Source organism: Cryptomeria japonica, chromosome 4 (assembly GCF_030272615.1).
Source record: "Cryptomeria japonica chromosome 4, Sugi_1.0, whole genome shotgun sequence".
NCBI lineage: Eukaryota > Viridiplantae > Streptophyta > Pinopsida > Cupressales > Cupressaceae > Cryptomeria > Cryptomeria japonica.
Genome location: NC_081408.1, coordinates 369,532,951 through 369,554,392, shown reverse-complemented (window position 1 = coordinate 369,554,392; position 21,442 = coordinate 369,532,951). Strand labels below are relative to the sequence as shown.

General features: G+C 36.9%; 1 protein-coding gene across 1 annotated transcript; it reads left to right on the top strand.

Annotated features, from left to right (window-relative positions):
• The first annotated feature begins 19,548 nt into the window (after positions 1-19,548).
• Positions 19,549-20,286, top strand: LOC131047786 (uncharacterized). The gene has a single exon (XM_057981572.2). The coding sequence runs from the start codon at positions 19,549-19,551 to the stop codon at positions 20,284-20,286; it is 738 nt and encodes a 245-aa protein (XP_057837555.2).
• The last annotated feature ends 1,156 nt before the right edge of the window (positions 20,287-21,442 follow it).

Here is a 21,442-nt window from a genome sequence, read left to right as displayed (position 1 = left end):
ATTGGGGTCGTCTTCCCATGAATCTTCACTCTCTCAGTCGCCCCCAACCCACGCACAAACTGCACTACCTCCCTCCATCCAACCCTTGCGTTCTCCAGTTGAGTATCAATGGGTCGAGATGCTGACCAAATTACAAAAGGATGCAGCTCCCCCAATTCAACGCCAATCCTCCACCATGGCTCTTCCACCATCTTCAGCCCTTTGCCAACAATAGTTCAAGCCACCACATCATTCAAACCTCCCACCCATTTGGGTCACAACACCAAAGAGACAACCCGTTGCACCTCCTTCGTCGATGTTCCCACCGACAAGGCCAGAGCAACGAACATCAACGAGATGTCAAGGTTTGTTCGAGGTCGGCAGTCAGAAACTAGAAATTCCTCCCCAAAAATCAACCGCACAGCCCTCCAAAAATCCTCCCCATCCACCCTAAAGACATTCATCAACCTATTGCTCAAAATTAGGCCACTAAATGCAGGCATTTGACCACCAGTCATCAATGAAAAATTTGCCTCCATCCTGCCTTGCCTCTTAACCAAAACCTGTACAATCAACCAACACCAAAACCAAAACAACGAAATGCTAGGGAACCAAAAGCCAAGGCCTTAAAAAAGCCGCCTCCATCGCATGCCATGAATGCTCCACACGAATCGGATCAAAACACGCATAATCACCAAGCCAACTCACCGATTACCACCATCATCACTCCATCACCTCTAAGGCCACTTGCACCAACATCGTGGATCACAATCCACGAAGGCCATTACTTCCCATAAGGCCAATGTCAACATCAACCACTTCAAAAACAATTTGGGTTCACTTCCTTAAGTTTAAGCAATTCAACCAAGATCAAGAGCATTAACATATCGAAAGTCCTCGAATAATCTAAAATTGGTTTCCAATGAACCATTCGCTCCCACATTTGAAGGCTTGTCAGCCTCCACATTTGCTTCCCTAAGAACGTGGGTCACCTTATAATCTTCAAACCCACAAAGAAGAAGTTTCATTCTGTTGGGAGTATTTAAAACTGAGTCAAGTTTATAGGCCCATTTCAAAATTTTGCCCTGCATTTCCAAATGATTAAAGTAAGTCAGTTTGAATGGCCTAGTTAGCAAGGGGGTAAAATGGAGCCGGTTGATTTTCAAAGGGTAAGGCTCGGGATTCATGTCCCACACCTTTCATTTGGCCTATGCAGTGATGTGCAACTTTCAGAATTCAGTTTGGATAAGTTTATCAAGTACCCGTTTTGAGGGGTGAGCTGAAAGTGCATTCTAGGCACAAGTGCAAATTTTATTAAGTAGCCTACTTTGAGCGATTATATCTTTTGCCCTTTTGATTTTCATGAAGAAATTAAAAGTGGATTCAATTCTATGTATAAATGTGAGTGAGCTTGCAAATTTTCAAGTCTTAACGAATCCATTTGCTCAGTTTTTGAAGCCGATTCCGTTTGCAGTTTGTGTGTTTTTGGCAAGTCCCTGTTTCAACAGCTAGTCGGAGCCCTGTTTCGCATAAGTGTAAAACTTGCCTCAGTAAGCACCATGCCATAATGTCTGATTCGGGCTGATGTTGGTATAAATGATGAGCTACGTTTCAAATTTCAAGGCTCTACCAATCCGTTTGATCAGTTTTCAAAAGAGCTCATTTTGCCATCATTTTCAGTTATCCGCATTTCCAGTGTTAGATCAATTAATGTAGCCGTTTTGGTGTGTATGCCATTTGCATTCAGTCAGTCGGGTGATCGAACTGAGAATTCAAAGATTTAATATGTACTTAAAGGTACCTATGTTCCGAATTTGAGGACCTACGGAGGTCGTTTGGTATTTTTAAGAAAGGCATCATGTGTTGCCAGAACATTGACTTCATCAGGTCCGCAGTGTCGACAAAGCTAGTTGGCCATTTTCGGAAATTAATATCTCTTCACTCGAGACTCATCTTGAGAAACCGTTTGGAAGATGTCATCCTTGTATATCAAAGTATATGCCTGTCAGATGGCGAGCTCCAGAAAGGTGTTTTGACAGGTTTGAAAATTACGTCATCGCGATTAAATGCAAAAATTGTGGCGTAATTACCTGAAGGATGTAAAATGCAATTTTATGATCCGAAAATGGTTCCGATCATTTACAGAGGTATGTTTGAGGTCCGTGAAGCACTCCAGGGGTCAGTGGCATGAAAACGAAAATTTTTTAGTCGGACTCACTTCGGGTCCGACCTGGCTCGACTGCAATTCGCCAGTGGGATGGTGAGAGGTGACTTCAATTTATTTGTCATTAATGGATTGATGGTGCGTATCTTGCATTCCAGTTTTGAACCGAAAAAAAATTCAGAGAGATATTCGAGGGTGGAATGAATCGTATTGTAGTCCTGGGCCATTATATTTTTTGAAGCTACCCAACAAAGTATGCCAAGGATTATGAGAAGCATATTTTGATAGGGAGTATACTCTTGTCAGCATTTAAGGCTTCCGCTACATAGCATCATGGAAGAGGACAAACAAGAAGTTCAAAGTTTAAGAGTTTCAAGGCTAAGGCAATCATATACATTTGCAACACATTCACTCTTGAAAGCCTGTTCCAAGGAGGAATTCCTGAAGATTGTCTCATCATTCAAACAATCTTACCAAGAAACGCTTTACCAGCTTTATTTGAAGATAATTGCTCCCATGCATGAGAATATATAAGTAATGGCTGCACTAGGAACTATTGAGCAGCTGATTGAAAACAAAAAGTTTGATGTTCTACATGAAGATAATACTTCGGCTAATGATGTGAAACAAGAGATTGCCAAGAGGGAACTCGGTGAGATACATTATTTGAAAAATATGGATGGCAAGGTGCAAAGCATAAGAGTGTTGGCTTTGTTCAGAATGTACCTGATAAGGATCACCTAATTGTGTCGTTTTGTTCTGGAAAAGCCCGTGTATTGCAAGAAGAGGTTTTTAAGGTCATTCCTCTTGACAGGGGACAGCATGTGCAGCTAAAGGCAGATGTTAGGGAACCAAGGCAGCATGGTGGCTAAAGTGGTTTGCAAGAGATTTTAACAGCTCGCGTGGTAAAGAAAAAGGGGAGGCAGATCCAAGGTGACTCATAAAGCTCAAACAGCATCCAGAGTTGCGGCAGCCATTACTGAAGAAGTGCTTTCACAAATTCGAACTGTTTATTCCTATGTTGGGGAGTCTAAGGCCATGGCATCTTATTCAAAGATGTTAAAATTTATAGTTAAGTTGGAGTACCAAGAAGGACTGGTTAAGGGTGTTGGAATGGGTGCTATAATGGCCGTATCTTATAGTTCGTGGGCTCTACTTTGCTAGTATGGAGGGATCCTAACGAGGAAAGGCATTTATAAACCTGCAGATATGTTGCTTTTGTCAAGCTCCAATGATGAGGGACTCTGCGACATAGAGACATCCAATCTTGATGGTGAGTCAAATCTTAAAACGCGAAGGGCTCTAGAGAATACTTGGAAGTATGCTACTCCATATGAAGCCCAAAATTTTAGAGGGGAAATTCACTGTGAGCATCCAAATGATTCGTTGTATACTTTCACGGGAAACCTTGTAATGGATGAAGAAACATTTCCTATTTCAACTGAACAAATCTTGCTAAGAGGCTGCAGCTTACAAAACACCAGTTGGATTATTGGAATTGTGACTTTTACAGGACATGAAACAAAGGTCATGATGAATGCCTTGAATGTTCCTTCAAAGAGAAGTAGATTGGATAAGAAGATTGATATACTCATATATTTCCTGTTTGGGATGCTTTTCGTGATGTCAATGATTGGGGGAATATCTTGTGTTCTTTTTATTAATCCCCAACTCTAGTACCTAGAGCTTCAGATCGATATGGAAGATATCTTCAGTGCAAGCCCCAAAGCTATGATAATAAAATTTTTCCAAAGCACTCAATTCATCAACAAGGATCTAAATATGTACCATGAGGAGACAAATATGGGAGCACAAGCAAGGACATCAAACTTAAATGATGATGGAGTGACAGTCGCTTCCATGGATGTGCTTGTTTCAAAGGTAGGAGTATTGATGTCTGGAAGCCAACGAGAGGAGCGATATGAAGTTCTTGAGAAACGATTGAATGAACTTGGGTTGCCATTGGGCCATCGTGCATTTTCTGACTGTCATGCAATTTTGCAACAGAACCAAATTTTCACCTTTCACAAACATTGAAGACTATCATGTACATGCCAAAGTAAAAACGATGTTTTCTCCCAGCAATTGGACCAATCTGGCAATCAGTTTCTTTTTGTGGGTTTCGTAATGATGCAATTGTCACTGTTGAATATAAGAAGTGGAGAATCAACACAGTTTGCTAGCATGGTGTTCGGAATATGGAGGGAGGATGAGAAACTTTCAACCAAATCGCACTGGCAAATGAAACTTCCAGGTAGTCACTCAGAGAATTCTTAAAAGTGCAGACACAGGCTTAACATCATTATCCCACATGTACTGGGAAATGTTCTTTTTTAATGTTTATATGCAAAAGCGCACAGTAACATAATGTCTAAGCCTCAAAGGCTTTTGACACAAGATGCCCATGGGCGCTCAAGGCGGGCCCACACGCACGAGCACACTTCCCAAGGCGAAGGAAGAATTGACTGGACGAAGACAAAGTGGACCCCATGCAGGCATGCTTCTCGAGGCAAAGAGGTGAAATTTTGCAGACGAAGGCCAGGTTAACGAGCGAGCATGTTCGAGAGAGATCAACGGCTCGCGCTATTTCGCTAAGGAAGATGCACGAAGTTTAAACCCCGCGAAATAGCGAGAGTGAACGAGAGCCGTCCACGTGGCACGTAGGTGGCGGGTACAGTCAGCAGTTTAGCAGCGGGTGCGGGTCCCGGTGAGGTGGCAGTCCAGTGGCGATGACGTGGCGGCCAGGTGGCAGTGACGAGGCAAATGACAGGGCGATGATGAGGTGTCATCCCAGGTGGCGTCTGGTCAACCCCATCGACCAATCAGATCCCGCCACGTGGCAAGGCGTCAGAGCACAAATGGAGGCAAAAATTTAAATTTAAAATTGTTTATTATATAGTTTAGACTATATTAATAAATGAAAAATTTAAATGTTTAAGCATATTAGGGAATTAATTCGCCCAGGACTTAATTTTTGGCCAAGGTATAAAGTGTTATATATTTTCGGAAAGCTCTCGGAGCGAGGAATCCGATTATGAAGTTAATTTGGACAAATGTGGGATATTTTAGAAGCAGTTTCCATGGGAACAAAATTCAGTTAGAGAGGAGAGACACTTGGCAGTTTTCAGTTGTGGATTTGTTTTTCTTCCTTCCTCTTTTTATTCCCCATTCTTCTCAGTTGTAAGGGTTCCAGAATTCTGTGAGGAAGTGCTCCAGTTTTCATGGCTTCCATTTTCTGAAATTCTTGACCCAAACTTGTAAAGTTCTATGGATCTATTCAGGGTATAGAGGCTACATTGCAGGATGACAGATTGTTTTCTAGTTGCAGGTTTTACTTGTGTCGGGCATGAGTAAATTTCCCATGATATTGTCTCTGTGATATGTTTTTTCATTATTATGAATTCAATCCTCAAGGAGGATGAAATTTGTCATCTCAAGGAGATTGTGTGACTGTTGTAGGTATCCTTCAAGGAAGGTTTTAAATTCTATAGTCAGTCATAAATGATGAAATATATTTCCAGATATGATAAAATTGTGAATGAATCAAATAGTGCATTAATATAAGGTATTGATGCATGAATATCTTGTTTAAGGAAAATAAGCTTGCATCTATGATTCATATTTGTAGTTATGTCTGTGACTCTGTTGCCCAATGAACAAGGCACTGGTCTTGCAAGTTTGGGGATGTTTTCAGATATACATTTTAAAAGATAAATCTATTTTCCCTTCATGTTTAGGGGTGTTTGTATTCCATTCTTTCCAAGCTCTGTTTCATCCTATTGTTTATACAGATCTAGCCAATCTGTAATGTTTCCTAACCTGTTGAGCTTGTGAAATGATCTATCTACTTAATGTTGATGCAGTTACGTGTCTGTAATTGTTGTATTTAGTGCATCAAGAGGGTGTCCCCCCCTAGGTCTAGCAGAACCTGAAGTGCAGGAGGATCAATTAGGATCCTATGTTATGTTGTCCAAGCCCTGATGTGTTTTGTAGACTGAAATTGTTCATTTCATAGAAAGATTTGCAGTTGTTCTTGGGTTATCACTTTTGGTGAACAACACATTCTTCGAACGTGTTTTTCCAAATGCCACACCTCCATTCGGCCTCTAGCTATCCCGTTCACCACAATCTGAGAGTCTCCCTCCATATGGAGTTTCTTCACTCCCATTTTCTTGGCCATTAGAATGGCCTCTAAAGCCGCTTGGCATTCAGCCTCATTATTCGATCCATCCACCAATCTTTTTGCTCCTATGGCTAGTATGTTACCACAATCATCCTGGGCTATTACCCCGACTCCATAAACCCCTGGATTTCCCCTCAAAGCACCATTAAAATTTACCTTAGTCCAACCCTTATCTAGCGGGTCCCACTCCTGTCTTCCTTCACCCATCCTCTGAGGATTAACCCTCAAAAGCCCATTAGCAGGCCTTAATTAAATTTATTTTACCCTCATTAATATTTTGGAATATAAAGGTTAATTTTGTTAAAATTGAGAAAATTAGAAATTAAATGAGGAAGAGGCATTTTGTTTTTTCTAAATTAGAAATAAATTGTGTAAAAGTATTTTTATTTTAAAAATGAGATTTCTGGTCAAAAAAACTTTGCCATTTAACCTAGGGTTGGAAAAATATTTTGGGAGAAAATGATTTTTGGAAAAATATGGCCGGGAGACATTTTGGAAGATGTTTTGCTGGAGAAATTTTGGGGGAAAACTTTTATGGAAGAGAAGAATTGATCTGAAGCTTGCAAGTTGGGCTCTCCTTCAATCTCTCCAGGATTGCAGAATAAGGTAGGTTTCTGGTTTACTTCTGGGTTTATTTGCTAAATAGAGATTTATGGATCTTGAAGTTTTCTGGTTGTTTTTGTGATAAACTCCAGATTAAAAGTTTGATTGTTATAAAATTTGTTATATCCCCATTGAATTTTCTCTTATTAAGTTTCATATTGGAAATTTAGTTGAAGTTTGGCATATTGGGGAATAGATCTGTGAGAAATAATTTCATGCTCAAATATGGCTTTGTTTGAAAAATATTTGTTTATTTGGATGGTTATTCAACAAATATTTACTATTTAGAAAACCATGGTATTCTGGAAAATTTGGGTTGTCTCTCTGTGTAAGACTGTGAATAAATCAACTGGGGTTTCATATCCTTTCAAATTTTTAAGAGAAAAAAATTAATTATATATTTAAAAAATAAAAAAATAAAAATTTGAATGATATAAATCTCTGCGAATGCCAAAGACTGGGTATTTTGTGTGTTTTTAAAAATAAAAAATAAAAAATAAATAAATTACTTTACCCCCCCATGTGGCAGGGTTTTCCCCCACCACGTGGAAGGGTAGCTCCTGCTACCTTCGGGTAGCATCGCTACCATTTGGTAGCGGCTGCTACCCTATGGTAGCAATGCTACCATTTGGTAGCGACTGCTACCTTCGAGTAGCAGTGCTACCAAAGGGTAACGCCTGCTACCATTGGGTAGCAGCGGTATCAATGGGTAGCAGCACTGCCAAGACAGCAGCCTCCACTCCTCGTGCTGGGACGTGGGTCCCACATTGGCCTCTTTTTGCTAATTTTAAATAAAATTAAACTTTAGTTTATTTAAAGGTTTTTAATATTAATTATTAAAAAGGTTTTAAATAGTATATTGATATAATGATTAAATTATTAATTTGTATATATTTTATTAATTATAAACTTATATATATATATATAAGTTTATATTTAATTTGTATTTATGTTCGTAGATACATATCTATGAAAGGGCATTACCTGATTTTTGAAAGGTTAAAATTAGGTATTTCTGTTTGAGAGAAATAGAAATGCTTATCTATATTAGTTTCTTTTAATCTGAATTTTCATATTTTGAAAAGTGTAACTCAGTTCTGGGAAAAGATAAGCTTAGATAATTGTTTCGTTCAAGTATGGAATAATGATTTTATTTTGGAAATTAAATATCAAATTTTGGGTTAATTAATTTATATTTAATTATATCTTTATATGTTGTGCATATAATTACAATTATATTATTGTGTTACAGCTTGCAAACTCATGAGGAAGTATTCAAGTTATTTTATGTTGCAACGAACTTAAGGGAGTTAGATAACCATGAATGATCTGTACCTAGATAAGGTAGACAAACTGCAATCAAACTTAGATCCTTTAGAAAACTGGATCAATTTTTAATGTTTAATCAATAGGAAAGAAGATTGTCTTTCCCAATCTATGCCTATGCATGTTTAATTTTTTGTATTCGCATTTGCTTAAGAAATGGCAAGTCTTTGATTTTGTTTGTTGGATCATGTCATAAGTTTGAATTGGGTACCTGTTTCTATCCTCGATCTCGAGTTTTGACTGTTGTCTTGTGGTGGTGTTGTAACTGGTCATGTCCCTTATGCGGGTGTTGAATGTTGGTTTGTGGTTGACCATAGCTGGTCAGGTCTCTAGTTAGAGTACCATCAGCCAGTACACCTTGTATGAAGTCTTGTTTAACTGAGTAGGTATTCCTACCATGTTGAACTCTGTTTACTTGACCTTGTGTATTCCTTGGTTTAGGAGTTCGTTTGAGTATAGTCTAGTGTCATTTGGGAAAGTGGCTTTCGATTGGGGGCCGCGTCCAAAGTGGTTGTTGGGTAACCCATCGAAAGTGTGTCTAAATAAGTGATAATCTAATAGCATATTAGAGAGTTAGTTAATGAATCACTAAGTAAGACAATTGTGCCTCACGCATGGGATGAGTGCTAGCATAGACTCGGCATGCAGTGAGAAGGCCTGAAATGGCAAACCGTCAACATTGTCTTCACGAAATGTTGTGTTGGGTCCACCTGAGGCTTGGATGGGCCAGAGGTTCAAAATAGGTTGTCAGGGTAAACCAGTGGATGGGGCCAGAACCTATGAAGACTTGCCATGGTAACCATACCAGGTTATGTGATGACACTTGTCCCTTATGTTCGCTAGTGTGTTGTGTTGTTGTCTTGATAGGAGCATTGTTGAGCAGTTGTCCTGATGTTTATGCCTCATGAGAACCTGATATCATGTTAGACCTTGGCTTGCAAAGATTTAGTTTCGTTGATGCTCCAATTGATCTTTTGTTATTGCTTCTTATTATGTTCAGTTGGATCCTTTCCTATTAAGGGATCATTCATGTATTTATTTGACCAATAGGGTCGTATGTATTGTTGGTTATGTTCGTCTTGATGGGATGATTGTAAATGATGTGAACCTTATGTATTCTTCTCTATTATTTAATTATCAGAGGGGTCTTGCAATTGAGCAAACCCGAAGATGTAGCCCACTAGGGGTGAACTCCAATATCAATTTGGTGTTATGTGATGCTTATGTTCTTATGTTTCCTTTTTAGTGTAGCATGTATGGATGGAATTATGTTAGAATGTATAATCTGGATTAGATGAAGTTAATCTTAAAAGCATGGATGTAGTCATCTTATTAAATGCAGTAATTTGGATCATGAAAGAATGTAGATTAGAATAATGGAATGTATTCAATTATTGATAATGCAATTAAGTATGCATGGAAAGTAATCATTAGTTAGGATGAAATTTAAGTATGTTATGAAATTAGATGCATGACTTAAGTTTTAATGAAAGTTTGAACGTAATGTATGGTTAAATTTTATTGGATGAACCTCAATCATGTTATCTATACTTTTAACCTCAATGGATGAACCTTATCATGTTATCTATATTTTTATCTTTACCTAAATAAATTTATCCTTGTTTAAAGTATTATCTTGTCATTAAGGTAATCAGCTTAATTGGATTAATTAGTGTGAGTTGAGTTAATTGTTGAATTAAGTAATCACGTTGGGAAACTCTTTAGGTGTTAATTGAAGTCTTCCGCTGTGTAATCTGAACTTTGATAACTCATTGTATCATCATGTTGTGTTTAATTTTTTTTTAAAATTATTTGCACTCTATTCTTGTGTTTTAGCTTTATCCCTTCGGGATTTCCTAGCGGGTCATTACAGCTTTTTAGGCAATAGTAGGTTCATTTCCTGCCCTGGAAAACTCTGCCTTCTCCTCTGCCAATTCCTACTCTTCCTATACTGAGAGTTGCCACCCTGCTGGCCCTGAAACTACTTCGGTCTCGGCGGCTGCTACTGCTGACCACCCTTAGCGGGTACCTGAGGACCCCTAAAAGGTGCAGCAGTCTAGGACTGATTCCCTCTCACTCTAGACCTACTGAAAGGAACACTCCCAATCTGCACTCCAGACTGACTGCCCTGCGCACGACCAAGATTCTACTACACCAGCCTGGCTTTTGCCACATCTACCTCTACTGAAGCAGGCTCAAACACTCTCACTCCTCAACTAATGCGGTCATTTAGACCCCTCAAGAAGTGCTGAACAAGCATCGCCTCATCGTTGCCAATACTGGCATATTGTTTCAGCTCATAGAACCTGTGCTCAAACTAATCCATTGACAAACCAAACTGGCACAAAGCATAGAACTCGTCTTCTCGCGACTGCCTCCACTAAGGTGAGAGAAATCGTGCCTTGAATCTCTCCAAAAAGATCTCCCATGATACGGTGTTAATGCTCACACCGATCCTCTCCTCCTCTAATCACCACCAGATGGATGTGAAACCCTCGAGACGCATGATAGTGCATCTCGCCTTGGTGTTGCTACCATATGGATACATGGCGAAACACCGATATAAATTGATAAGCCAGGTCTCTGCCTTAAGACCAGTACCTTTACCGTCAAAGAAAGGAGGGTCAGGCCTCATCAAGTTCCTCATGTGACCCATGATAGCTAGATCCTGGTCCACTGGGACCACTAATCCTAGGAGATCTCTCTCTCTCTCTCTCTCTCTCTCTCTCTCTAGAACCTGCTGATGTGACTCCTCAACCTGAGCATGGAGGGGATGATCAACCTTAGGTCTAGGGCCTAGTCTAGCTAGAACCTCCTGAAACATCTATCGCAACTCTTCCCTTTCGGGAACCTGCTCTCCTGCATGTTTCTCATCCTGATGAACAGATTGATCCTAATCCACACTTGTAGTGGTGGTGGTGAAGGACTATGACGGTCATAAACTTGACCCCGTCCCCCACCTCTACCTCTATTGCGACCACCAACACGACCACTACCCTTGGTTGTCCTAGCCATGACCTAACACTGCACAAGAGATAAAGGTTCAGATCTACAACAAGGATAAAACAAGGAAATCACAACCACTAAGACCCAATCAAAAGGTCTAGCTGAATGGGCTCACTACAAACCCAGAGTACCCAGTGTTGAAACATGGGCTCTGATACCAAATGTAATGCCCATGCCAGGAACCCTAAAGGAATACCACATCTAAGGGTGAAATAAAATTTTTTTAAAGTATAAATCATATTAAGTGCATAAATTACTACAATAGCACTATAATAACACAAGTGGAAGACTTACACCAGAATTCCTTAAAGGGTTACCAACGAAGAATAAAACTAAAAGTTAAATTCCATAGTTCTGATTAATCCAATTAACCATCAATTACTCAAAGAACATAATAATCCATGAGCAATAACAGATACACCATTAAAGATTGAAAGGATACAATATAATTTCTCTTCAACAAAGCATTTACACCAATCATATAGAAATTTGATACATAACATCCAAAACTTAGGATTACATTGATCTTCCAATACATGGCTCTCAATACATTCAGAGTTTACAACTTAACCAAATACAAGGTTACATAAATTCATTGATACAATTGACCACATAGGTCTCCAAATAAAAATCTCCAATATGAGATAGAGCATGAATCACGAACCACATGAACACCTATGAAGCCAATCCTCGCATGAAGGTATGAACAAGAACATCCGATGGGAAGTGGCACTACCACTCGACCATGTAATTCCCAAAATGGAATCACCCCACCATGCTAGGAGATAGTAGAGGACCCTCAAGCAGGCATAAGCATGACATGGTCGACACAACAATACGACTCCATGACAACACAATATGACTCTACAATATTCCAGGTGACTCAACATCACAATACTCAAGTGACTCAACATCGCAATATACAAGTGACTCTACATCACAATACACAAGTGACTCGACATCACAATACACAAGTGACTCGACATCACAATACACAAGTGATCCTAAAGAGAGAGTGTCATCACATAGCTTATGATGGTTACCATGGTAGGCCTCCATAGGTCCCGACCCCCATCCTAGGTTATCCTGGTAAGCTTTCCCGAACCTCTGGCTCCAACTAAGTCTCATGTTACCAACCCTTCATGAAGACAAGGTGATTGGTTTGCCATTCCAGGCCTTTCCACTACATCTTGAGCATATACGAGCATTCAACCATGCACGAGGTACAATATCTTTTATAATGTTATTATCTACCCACTTCAGGCACGGCCCCCACTCAAAAGCCACTCTCTCAAAGGACACTAAGAAAAAATAGTCACTCCTCGAGGACCCTATGGCGAAGCAGACGACCATAACACCAATATCCAAATACAAGTAGTCAAATCAAGTACATACTGACTCTTGGTTAACCATAAAGAAAGACACTACATGGTTAAGGCAACGAGATCATCATCCATCACTTGATCAAAAGGTACCAAGTACGCCACAATAGGACGACTGAACCACAGACGAGAAATAACTACAAATAATACTCTTTGCAAGGAAATCTAGTTTCACTAAGTCCGCGCTCAGACAATCTTTGAGAAAACAATATCATAAACACTTGCAAATACCATTGATTGAAACTTCAATAAAAAAAACCTCTATTTAATGCGTCATTCGAAAACATCATTCATTTCAATATAATTTCCAATTCAATATTTCAACAAGAATAAAATCCATATTAAATATTCAACCGAATAAAATATGAATTAATAATAAATATTTAATCCATTTCCCAAAATACATCCAAATTTACCAATTTGAATTAATAATTCCAAAACCTTGATTTCAATAAATAAATTTATTAAATAAAAATAAAAATCACTTTATAACTACCATTAACATTTAATATTAAATCTAACTTAAATTTCATAGTGTTTAATAAAATAAATTAACGACACGTTAAATCATACCGCGAAGGGTAAACGACATGCGGTGGGACCAAGCCCCTACCCGTGGGTAGTGTTGTTGCCAGTGGTAGCAGACACTGCCTGCCGGTAGTGCTACTACCACATAGAATCCATATCGACTGGTAGTGCTACTACCACGTAGCAGCCCTACCGACCGGTAGTGTTGCTACCTATGGGTAGCAAGACACTATCGTCCCATGTGGTGGGGCTTAGCCCGCCATGTGGGCAAGGATTATTCTACTAAAAAATAAATTTCCTATTTCTATTTAAACAATTAAATCATAAAATAAAACCTCCCCTGTTCATCGTTTTCACGAGAGCACATGCATAGTATAAAAATCCAAAAATATGAAAGGATTATTTACCAATAAGGTAAATGGTGAATTAATAACACACAAGAGCCCCAATTATAAGGATATTGGGCAATAATAGAAGAATTTGAAAGATAGGAGAAGAATTAGACCAATTTCTTCACTTCCATTACATAGGAAGAATTCATTGCATCTTGCAAGAGCAAATAACCAATTTTTGCCAACATAAGCCCCAAATCTTGGGCAAATAGATACTAGAAAACACACAGCAAACTAAATCTAATTCTTTCTATTCCAAATAGAAGAGATAATTCAAGAACTTGATTTTCAAGAACAAATAACAAACAACAAATAGAAAGATGAACCATTTCTTTCCCATATGCAAACATTTGATATGAATTCAACAAAATAATCAATAACAAACACTCTTTCTTTCATTTCCATCATTCAACAAGAATTTATATGGAGATTTTCATTTTTCCAACACACAGGAGGCAACTAAAACATTCAAAATTAAATTGCAAAAACAAGAAGAGGTTATCCAACCTTCAATCAAACCAAGAAGCAAATTGATGGAAGAATCCCAATCTTGCTAACCAAATCCAACTCCAGCTCCTCTTCCAAAATAGTTTTCCAAATTTCTCCTTCAAAATTTTGCCTCTCCTCTTCCCGTGAACTTCCAGGATTATATGGGAAAATAATATTTCAACCTAAACTTTCTAGGTTAAAAGTTTTCTCCACCAATCATATTAAACTATTTAAAAAGTAAAAACAATCAAATTTACCTTTTTCCATAAACAATTATTTTCCAACAAAATAAAATACAAAAGTCAATTGGAAAGGTAAAAGGAAAAGCTTTTATTTTTATTTCATTTTTTATTTCTACATGATAATTTATTTCCACATAATCATTTCACATTTAAATGGCAAGGCAAATACTTATTTTCTTTCACAATATATTAATGCAACTCGATACAATAAAATAAGCCAATTTAACCATTTAATTCTAGCAATTCATTAATTTAATTAAATCAATAGACTGAAGAGAATAATAATCAACTAATTACGCCAACACAAAATAGCATCATCCACTCAATTAAATAACTAGATACATGCAAAACAAGGAATGCTCAAACGACGACTCACAAGACGACAATACCAAAGCACTATGACTCGCATATTGGTCAAACAGAAAAGACGAACCGACTGACAACACTCACACGAGTGTAACTATGGGTCAAGTTAGGGTTCAACAACTATCTCCTCCACTCCCATCGGACATATAAGGCACGCTCAGACCTGTGAAACCAGGTGGAGTCGATACCCCGTACCTACCAGGTACTAGTACCTGCAATGTCTTGCACCAAAGAACCACACGTGCATATAGACAAATATATAAATAGACACAAAACGCACACCGACGAAGGAGAATCGTGACACTCCCTGTCTCACCGGAGTGACTGAAGGAAAATCATCCCCTCGCATCCCATACACTTGCAAACACACAACATATAAATAACACATCGCATATATATAAAGTAAAAGTGTTAGTTCATGATAATGATCCATAAAATAACATTAATCATAAGCACTGAGATACTGCATAAAAGCATACACCACAAATCCATATAAAGAATGAAATAACATCGCATAAAGTCTAAATCAATATACAATAATGTTCCACTGAATAGTCAACTGAAGTCAAACATAGATACAAAAAGAGTTTGATCGAGGAGGGGTACTACACCACTTCCATCAGATCAGTAAGGTACACTCAGACCTATGAAGCCAGGTGGAAACGATACCCCCTACCTACACGACACTTGTACCTACAATTCCCTGCGTCAACGAACCACATGTGCATATATATACAACCACATAAAACACACCGGTGAAGGAGAATTGTGACGTTCCATGTCTCACCAAAGTGAGTGAAGGAAAATCATCTCCTCACACCCCATACACTTACAAAAATGAAACATGTATATAACTCATCGTGCGTATAAAATGAATATGTCAGTCCATTTTAGTAATCCAATAAAATCGCATTTAAACATCAATAAGGAAATATTGCATGAAAAACATACACTGCAACTCAAATTAAAGCATATCACAACATTACATAAAGTCTAAGTAAATATCACAATATAATTTATCCACTGAAAAAGTCAACTAAAGTCAACACGAGTCTAAAAAGTCTGATCGAGGAAGGGGTACTACAGTGGGGAAAGTGGACCATGCCCCCCTCGCCATTAATAGCAATTTTTAAATAAAGAAACAACTGTCGATAAGTTATAAAAAAAATCAATTTTTATTTTATATATATATATATATATATATATGATGTTTTATTAAATTCGCCTAATTGAATTATATAGGGGATAAATAATTTGAAAACGATTAAACACAAGGGAATGAATTTTTTTTTTCCAGAGAACTAATTAAACACAGAAAATTAATCTAAGAGATGATTAAATTTAGTGAGTAAATTTAAGGGGAAAACAAAATTAATACATCAGAGACAAATTTTATCAGGGGTATAGATATACAAAGAGTTAAGTATTCACGGGGATAATTTTTTTTTAAGATGGAACTTCTCAGGTTAAATGTACACACAAAGAGATATCCCCAGAAATATATATAAATTTACACAGAGATAATTACATCTCAGGGAATAAATTGTTTGGAGAAATAAGTTTACACAAGGAAACTATTCATAGAGGATTAAATAATAATCACAGGAAATAAATTGTTGGAGAAATAAATTTACTAGAGGATTAAGTATTGAGGGATAAATAATCTAAGGAGGTAAAACATTTTAAAGGAAAAATAATTTAGAGAGAAATATTTATTCTAAAAGATGAACAATCACAGTGAGAAGAATTGATTAGAGAAATAATTTACTCAGTAACCAGAGAGTTGGACAATTATTTCACAGAGAATTAATTTTGCATGTTCACTGAGGATTCATTCACAAAGTGTTTATTCTCAGAGGGTCTAATTACAGAGAGTTATTCTCATAGATTTTAATAGAATAAGTGTTGGATAAAAAAAAGGGTTCATGAGAGGTAAATTTCTCGGGGAGATAAAAATGTTTATTAACAAGAGGTAGACTTCACATAGAGGTGAATAATATTTATTCAACATATTGGAAATAAATATCATATAGATGCTTAATCTATTCCCAAAAATCTGTTTTTTTAATCATTTTTCTTAAAATTTCTAGAAAAGCAAAAAGTAAAAAAAAGATATGTTTTTCTTTCTTTTCCACTAAAATAAAAATATGTGTATGCAACATTGAAAGGAACCTCTATCAAATGCGTTTTTCTATTGATAATAGCTTTTCTTATTTGATTAATCTATCTAATTAATTAAGAGATGATTTCTTGCATTTCTCTATTGATGATAGATTTTCTTATTTGATTAATCTATCTAAATCTTTCTTTTTATTATTTTATTATTATTATTTATTTTTCTTAAAGAAAATTAATATACATATATTCCTAATAAATCTCATTCTTTTATTATTATATATATATTTTTTAAACAAAAAAAAAAATCTTGAAAAGAATAGAATCCAAAGCAAGAAAATAAGAGCGTTTAAAAATGTTTCTCATTTTCAAATTTTTATCCCCTTATTGTATATAAATTTTCACTATCAAAACATATACAAATCCACTATAGAAAAATCCATGCAAGTAGAATTCTTTCTCTTTTTCTTTTAAGTACATAAAATTTCTTCTTCTTTTTTTCAAAACAAGAAATAGACAAGGAACCTGGATCGATGTAATCACTTGATGTTGAATCACCTCCAAATATTCCTAAGTATCCTTTTTCAATTATTCCTTCAATCTTGGTAAGATCTCCTCAAAACTTGAAGAAAACAAAAAAACAAAAAAAAACAATCTCCTACAATACAATTATCTACAAAAATCTTCCTACTTCTAACATGTTTTTTTTTTTCAAGAACTCAAGAAATTACTTTTCATCAAAAATGTCATAGCCCCCTTTTTGAAAGTTAACATACATTATATAGAAAGATGCATCATTTTCCACTATCAAGAGAATTAATGCATTTTAAAGATTCTTTTCCAAAAATTGATCTATGCAAAATTAATTACCGACAAAGTGGGGGTTACATGCAAGATAGTGGAATTTTGAAATCTACTTCTAGAAGCTTCTCATTTTCTCCTACGACATGTGCTCAATTGGAATTTTACATAAATAATTAATTTGCCCATAGAATTTATGATTTTCAAGTGTGTGTCTCTCCATCATTTAATTCCTTTTATTAAAAATAATTTCAACCTTAATAAATAAAACACTTCTAACAATATTCACAAAATAATATGAAATATAGTAACAATAGTAGCGATTTTTTTATCAAGATAGAGAAATAGGGTTATGACACCTTTCGAAGTGCTGCATTTCAGTGCTCCCTCTTGATGGTGTTATGATTTCCACTCCATGTTCAATTTTCTTGGTAGGACATTCATCTCCCTACTTGTTGCTCCAAAATTAGAGTTTGGAGAGGACTTTCCTACTCCTTGTCCTGAGTTTGTTGATTTTGAGTATGGGTTTTCTTTTATTATGACTCAAATAAGGAAGAAAAGTATTCTAAAGTGCCTCTCAAGCCAAAGGGTGTTTGTCATTCTAAATCCAACACTGAAATTTTATCGTTATTTATGATAAACTTACTACAGCTATTATTTTTTACTACTATTTGTTCACCAACTTTATTGTAAAAGAGTTAGGTTCCTTTTAAAAACACACTTAATTAATAAAAATGACTAAATATTTTAATTTTTAAATATGTCTAACTAACTTGAACAAATATTTTAAACTTTATAAACTTAATATAAATATTTAATATGTGTCTCTTTAAATATATTATTTCAATAAAATTAAAATTAATGTTTTAACAAAATAATTATTAATCTATTAATTTAAATAAATAATATTTTAAAATTTTGATTTGAACCCAATTCAACTTTATATATTTTCTAATTTCATCATCAAAAATTTAAAAAAAAAACATATTACAACATTAAAAGAAATCCCTAATAATAAAATAATAAACTTTAAAAAAATTATATAAAATAATATTTTTTTAAAACTACATCCCAAATATGGATAGAACGATACAAGTAGCGACGATACAACAAGTGAGGGTTCAACAATTGGAAATAACTATCAACCTCTGTCATTCGCAAATGCAAAGTTAACCTAAATATCCAAGGAATGTCTTTGAACTCTTACTCAAGAACCATAAAAAAATATCTATTACTTTTATTTTAATATGGCTTAAGCCTATATTAGGCCAAAACCTCCGACATGGTCACAACCTATGTAGGAGGCCGCAAACCCTTAAAATGGGGGAGGCATTTAATAAGTTGAAAAAAATATTATTATTATTAAAAGACACTTTCTTCATTTATTATGAATTTTGTAGTTAGAATATTAATTTATTTATATATATATAATTATAATTTACTCACATATAATCAAATAAATGGCAAAGCGGAGCAGGTTCACGGGCTTTCGGAGGCATGAGGGTTTTACTTACAGAAAAGACGTAGAGAGGAGATGGCCTTTCAAGAGAAGTCACGGCCACGGATGGAAGGCGTCTAGTCGACAATCCCAGCGACCAGGCTCTTGGGCATGGAAGGCTCCGAGGAATGTCGTGCCCTGGAACCGAAGGCAAGAAGTGGACCCCAATTCACCATGGAGACAAAAGGCAAGTTCCTTCGCGGATATCGTGATCTCGGAACCGGTCCAAAAGTGGACTTCAGATTGGTGCAGGAGAAGTTTTGGCGGCCAAAGATTTCCACAGAAGCGGCGAAGACCCTAAAGGTAAACCCTAATGCCGAAATAAATAGATTTATGACATTTGAACTTTCAAATGAGGCCTGTAAAGAATCTCTCGACTTTCTTAAAAATAAAGGCCTTTTTGTTAAATGGGTTGGGAAATGGCCGGCTTTTTCCAAATTTAGGAACTGGTGTGACTAGATCTGAGGGGAAGGCATGGACTTAAGAACATTTGGCAATGGGTATTATTTAGTAGTCTGCCCATCAACTCAGGATAGAGACTGGATTTTAGACAATGGCCCCTTTTTTATTGAAGGAAAAGGTTTAAACATTTCTGTCTGGTCCCCAAACTTTAATCCATTTGAAGCCACAATAGAAAAAACCCTCATTTGGATTAAGCTTCCGGGGCTACCACAAGAGTATAAGGATGCGGAAACCCTGAAACAAATAGGTAACCATTTGGGGGAATTCGTAAAGTCAGAAGAGCTTGTTGACCCATCAGATTTCAGTATGATTTCTAGATTATGTGTAAATTGGCAGACAGTTCATAACCTGCCAGACACACTCGAGATTAAAATAGGGATGAGAATATGGAAACAAAAGATAGAGTTAGAGGAAGAAATGGAATCTTGTGTGAAATGCCCCAACAGAATGCATCCTCTGAGTTTTTGCAATCCAGACACAAAAGGAAAAGAGAACATGCAACATCATCTAGAAAAGGAGATTATTAGATTGATAGAAGGTTTTTATGGTGAAAGTGAGTGGATAGAAAAAGATTGGGAGATAAACTCATCTGGAAAATATTATGGATATGGTGAAAAAGGGGCACAGATGGACAGTATAGAATATCAAAAAGTTATCATTGATGAGACTTTTATGGTAGAGGCTCAATCCGTTGCTCATATTAACAGGAAAAGGTCTCAGAGAAAGGCAGGGAAGAATGCTTCCTCCTAAACACTGGGATGTAAGGAAGTTTGGTAGAGATGGACACTCAGGAAGGCGGTTGGAGGGAGACGACTTCAAGAGAGGAGGGCAGCAAACATCACCCTCAGGAAAACAAGGCCCCTCTACAAGAGGAGAACACATCAAACTCCCTAATGTGCATGATAAATGACAAGACTACAAAACAAGGGACAACGTTAACTAATCTCTCACCCAATGCAACGAACTTAATGGAGGACAGCATAGTCCGACCCAATCAGGAAATTGAATCATATTCAGAACAAATGCAATCTATGGGCAACTCAGAAAAGACAGGAAGAAGTTTAGACCCTCCAGGGGAAGAACCAATATTCAAGGATATCCAGATATCCCCAATCAGAAATCTAAACAACTCTTTTGAAGGGGTAGAGGATAGTGGTGGAAATTTTATTGGATCAGATTACGACTATGAATCCTCAGGATTTCAGGATGAAATGGATGAGCTAGATCTGACAGCAGAAGAAGGAGTACTAGAGAAGCGATCTTTGGAAACCACTCTATCCCTCCAAACCAAAGCTCAAGTTGGGGAGAAAAAGAAAAGAGGTTGAAAGTCTCAAAAATTCAAACTGGAATTAGTGGGTAATGCAGCAGGCCAAAGCAAATTGAGATCAGGAAAAGGCTATGCCTTTTCCCGAGGGCAATGAAGACCCTCTCGTGGAATGTCAGGGGCTGCAATGCCCCTGACAAGATTCACTTGATCAAGCGATGTCTTGGTCAAGTGATGTCTTGATCAAGTGAGACCGGATATTCTTCTCTTACAAGAAACAAAGATCAAAGAGGAGGATTTTAGTTTATTTTCTAGGAAATTTCAATCATGGAACTGTAGTTTGGTAGGAGATCAATGCGCTTCTGGAGCTCTAGTCTTGCTCTGGAAGGGTTCAACTGTTGATGTGACTGTTGTTAGGGCCACTCGCTGGTGGCAATGGCTGAAAATTGAATCAATACAATTGCAGACAAGTTTCTTCCTCTTCAACATCTATGGGCCAATTAACTCAAATCTGAAAAAGCAAGTGTGGAGTGAGTTATTTGAAATTTTGTCTAATAACAAGGAAAATGTTTTTATTCTAGGAGGTGATTTCAATGCACTAATCAGACCTTCAGACAATAAAGGGGGCATGGAGTGGAACAA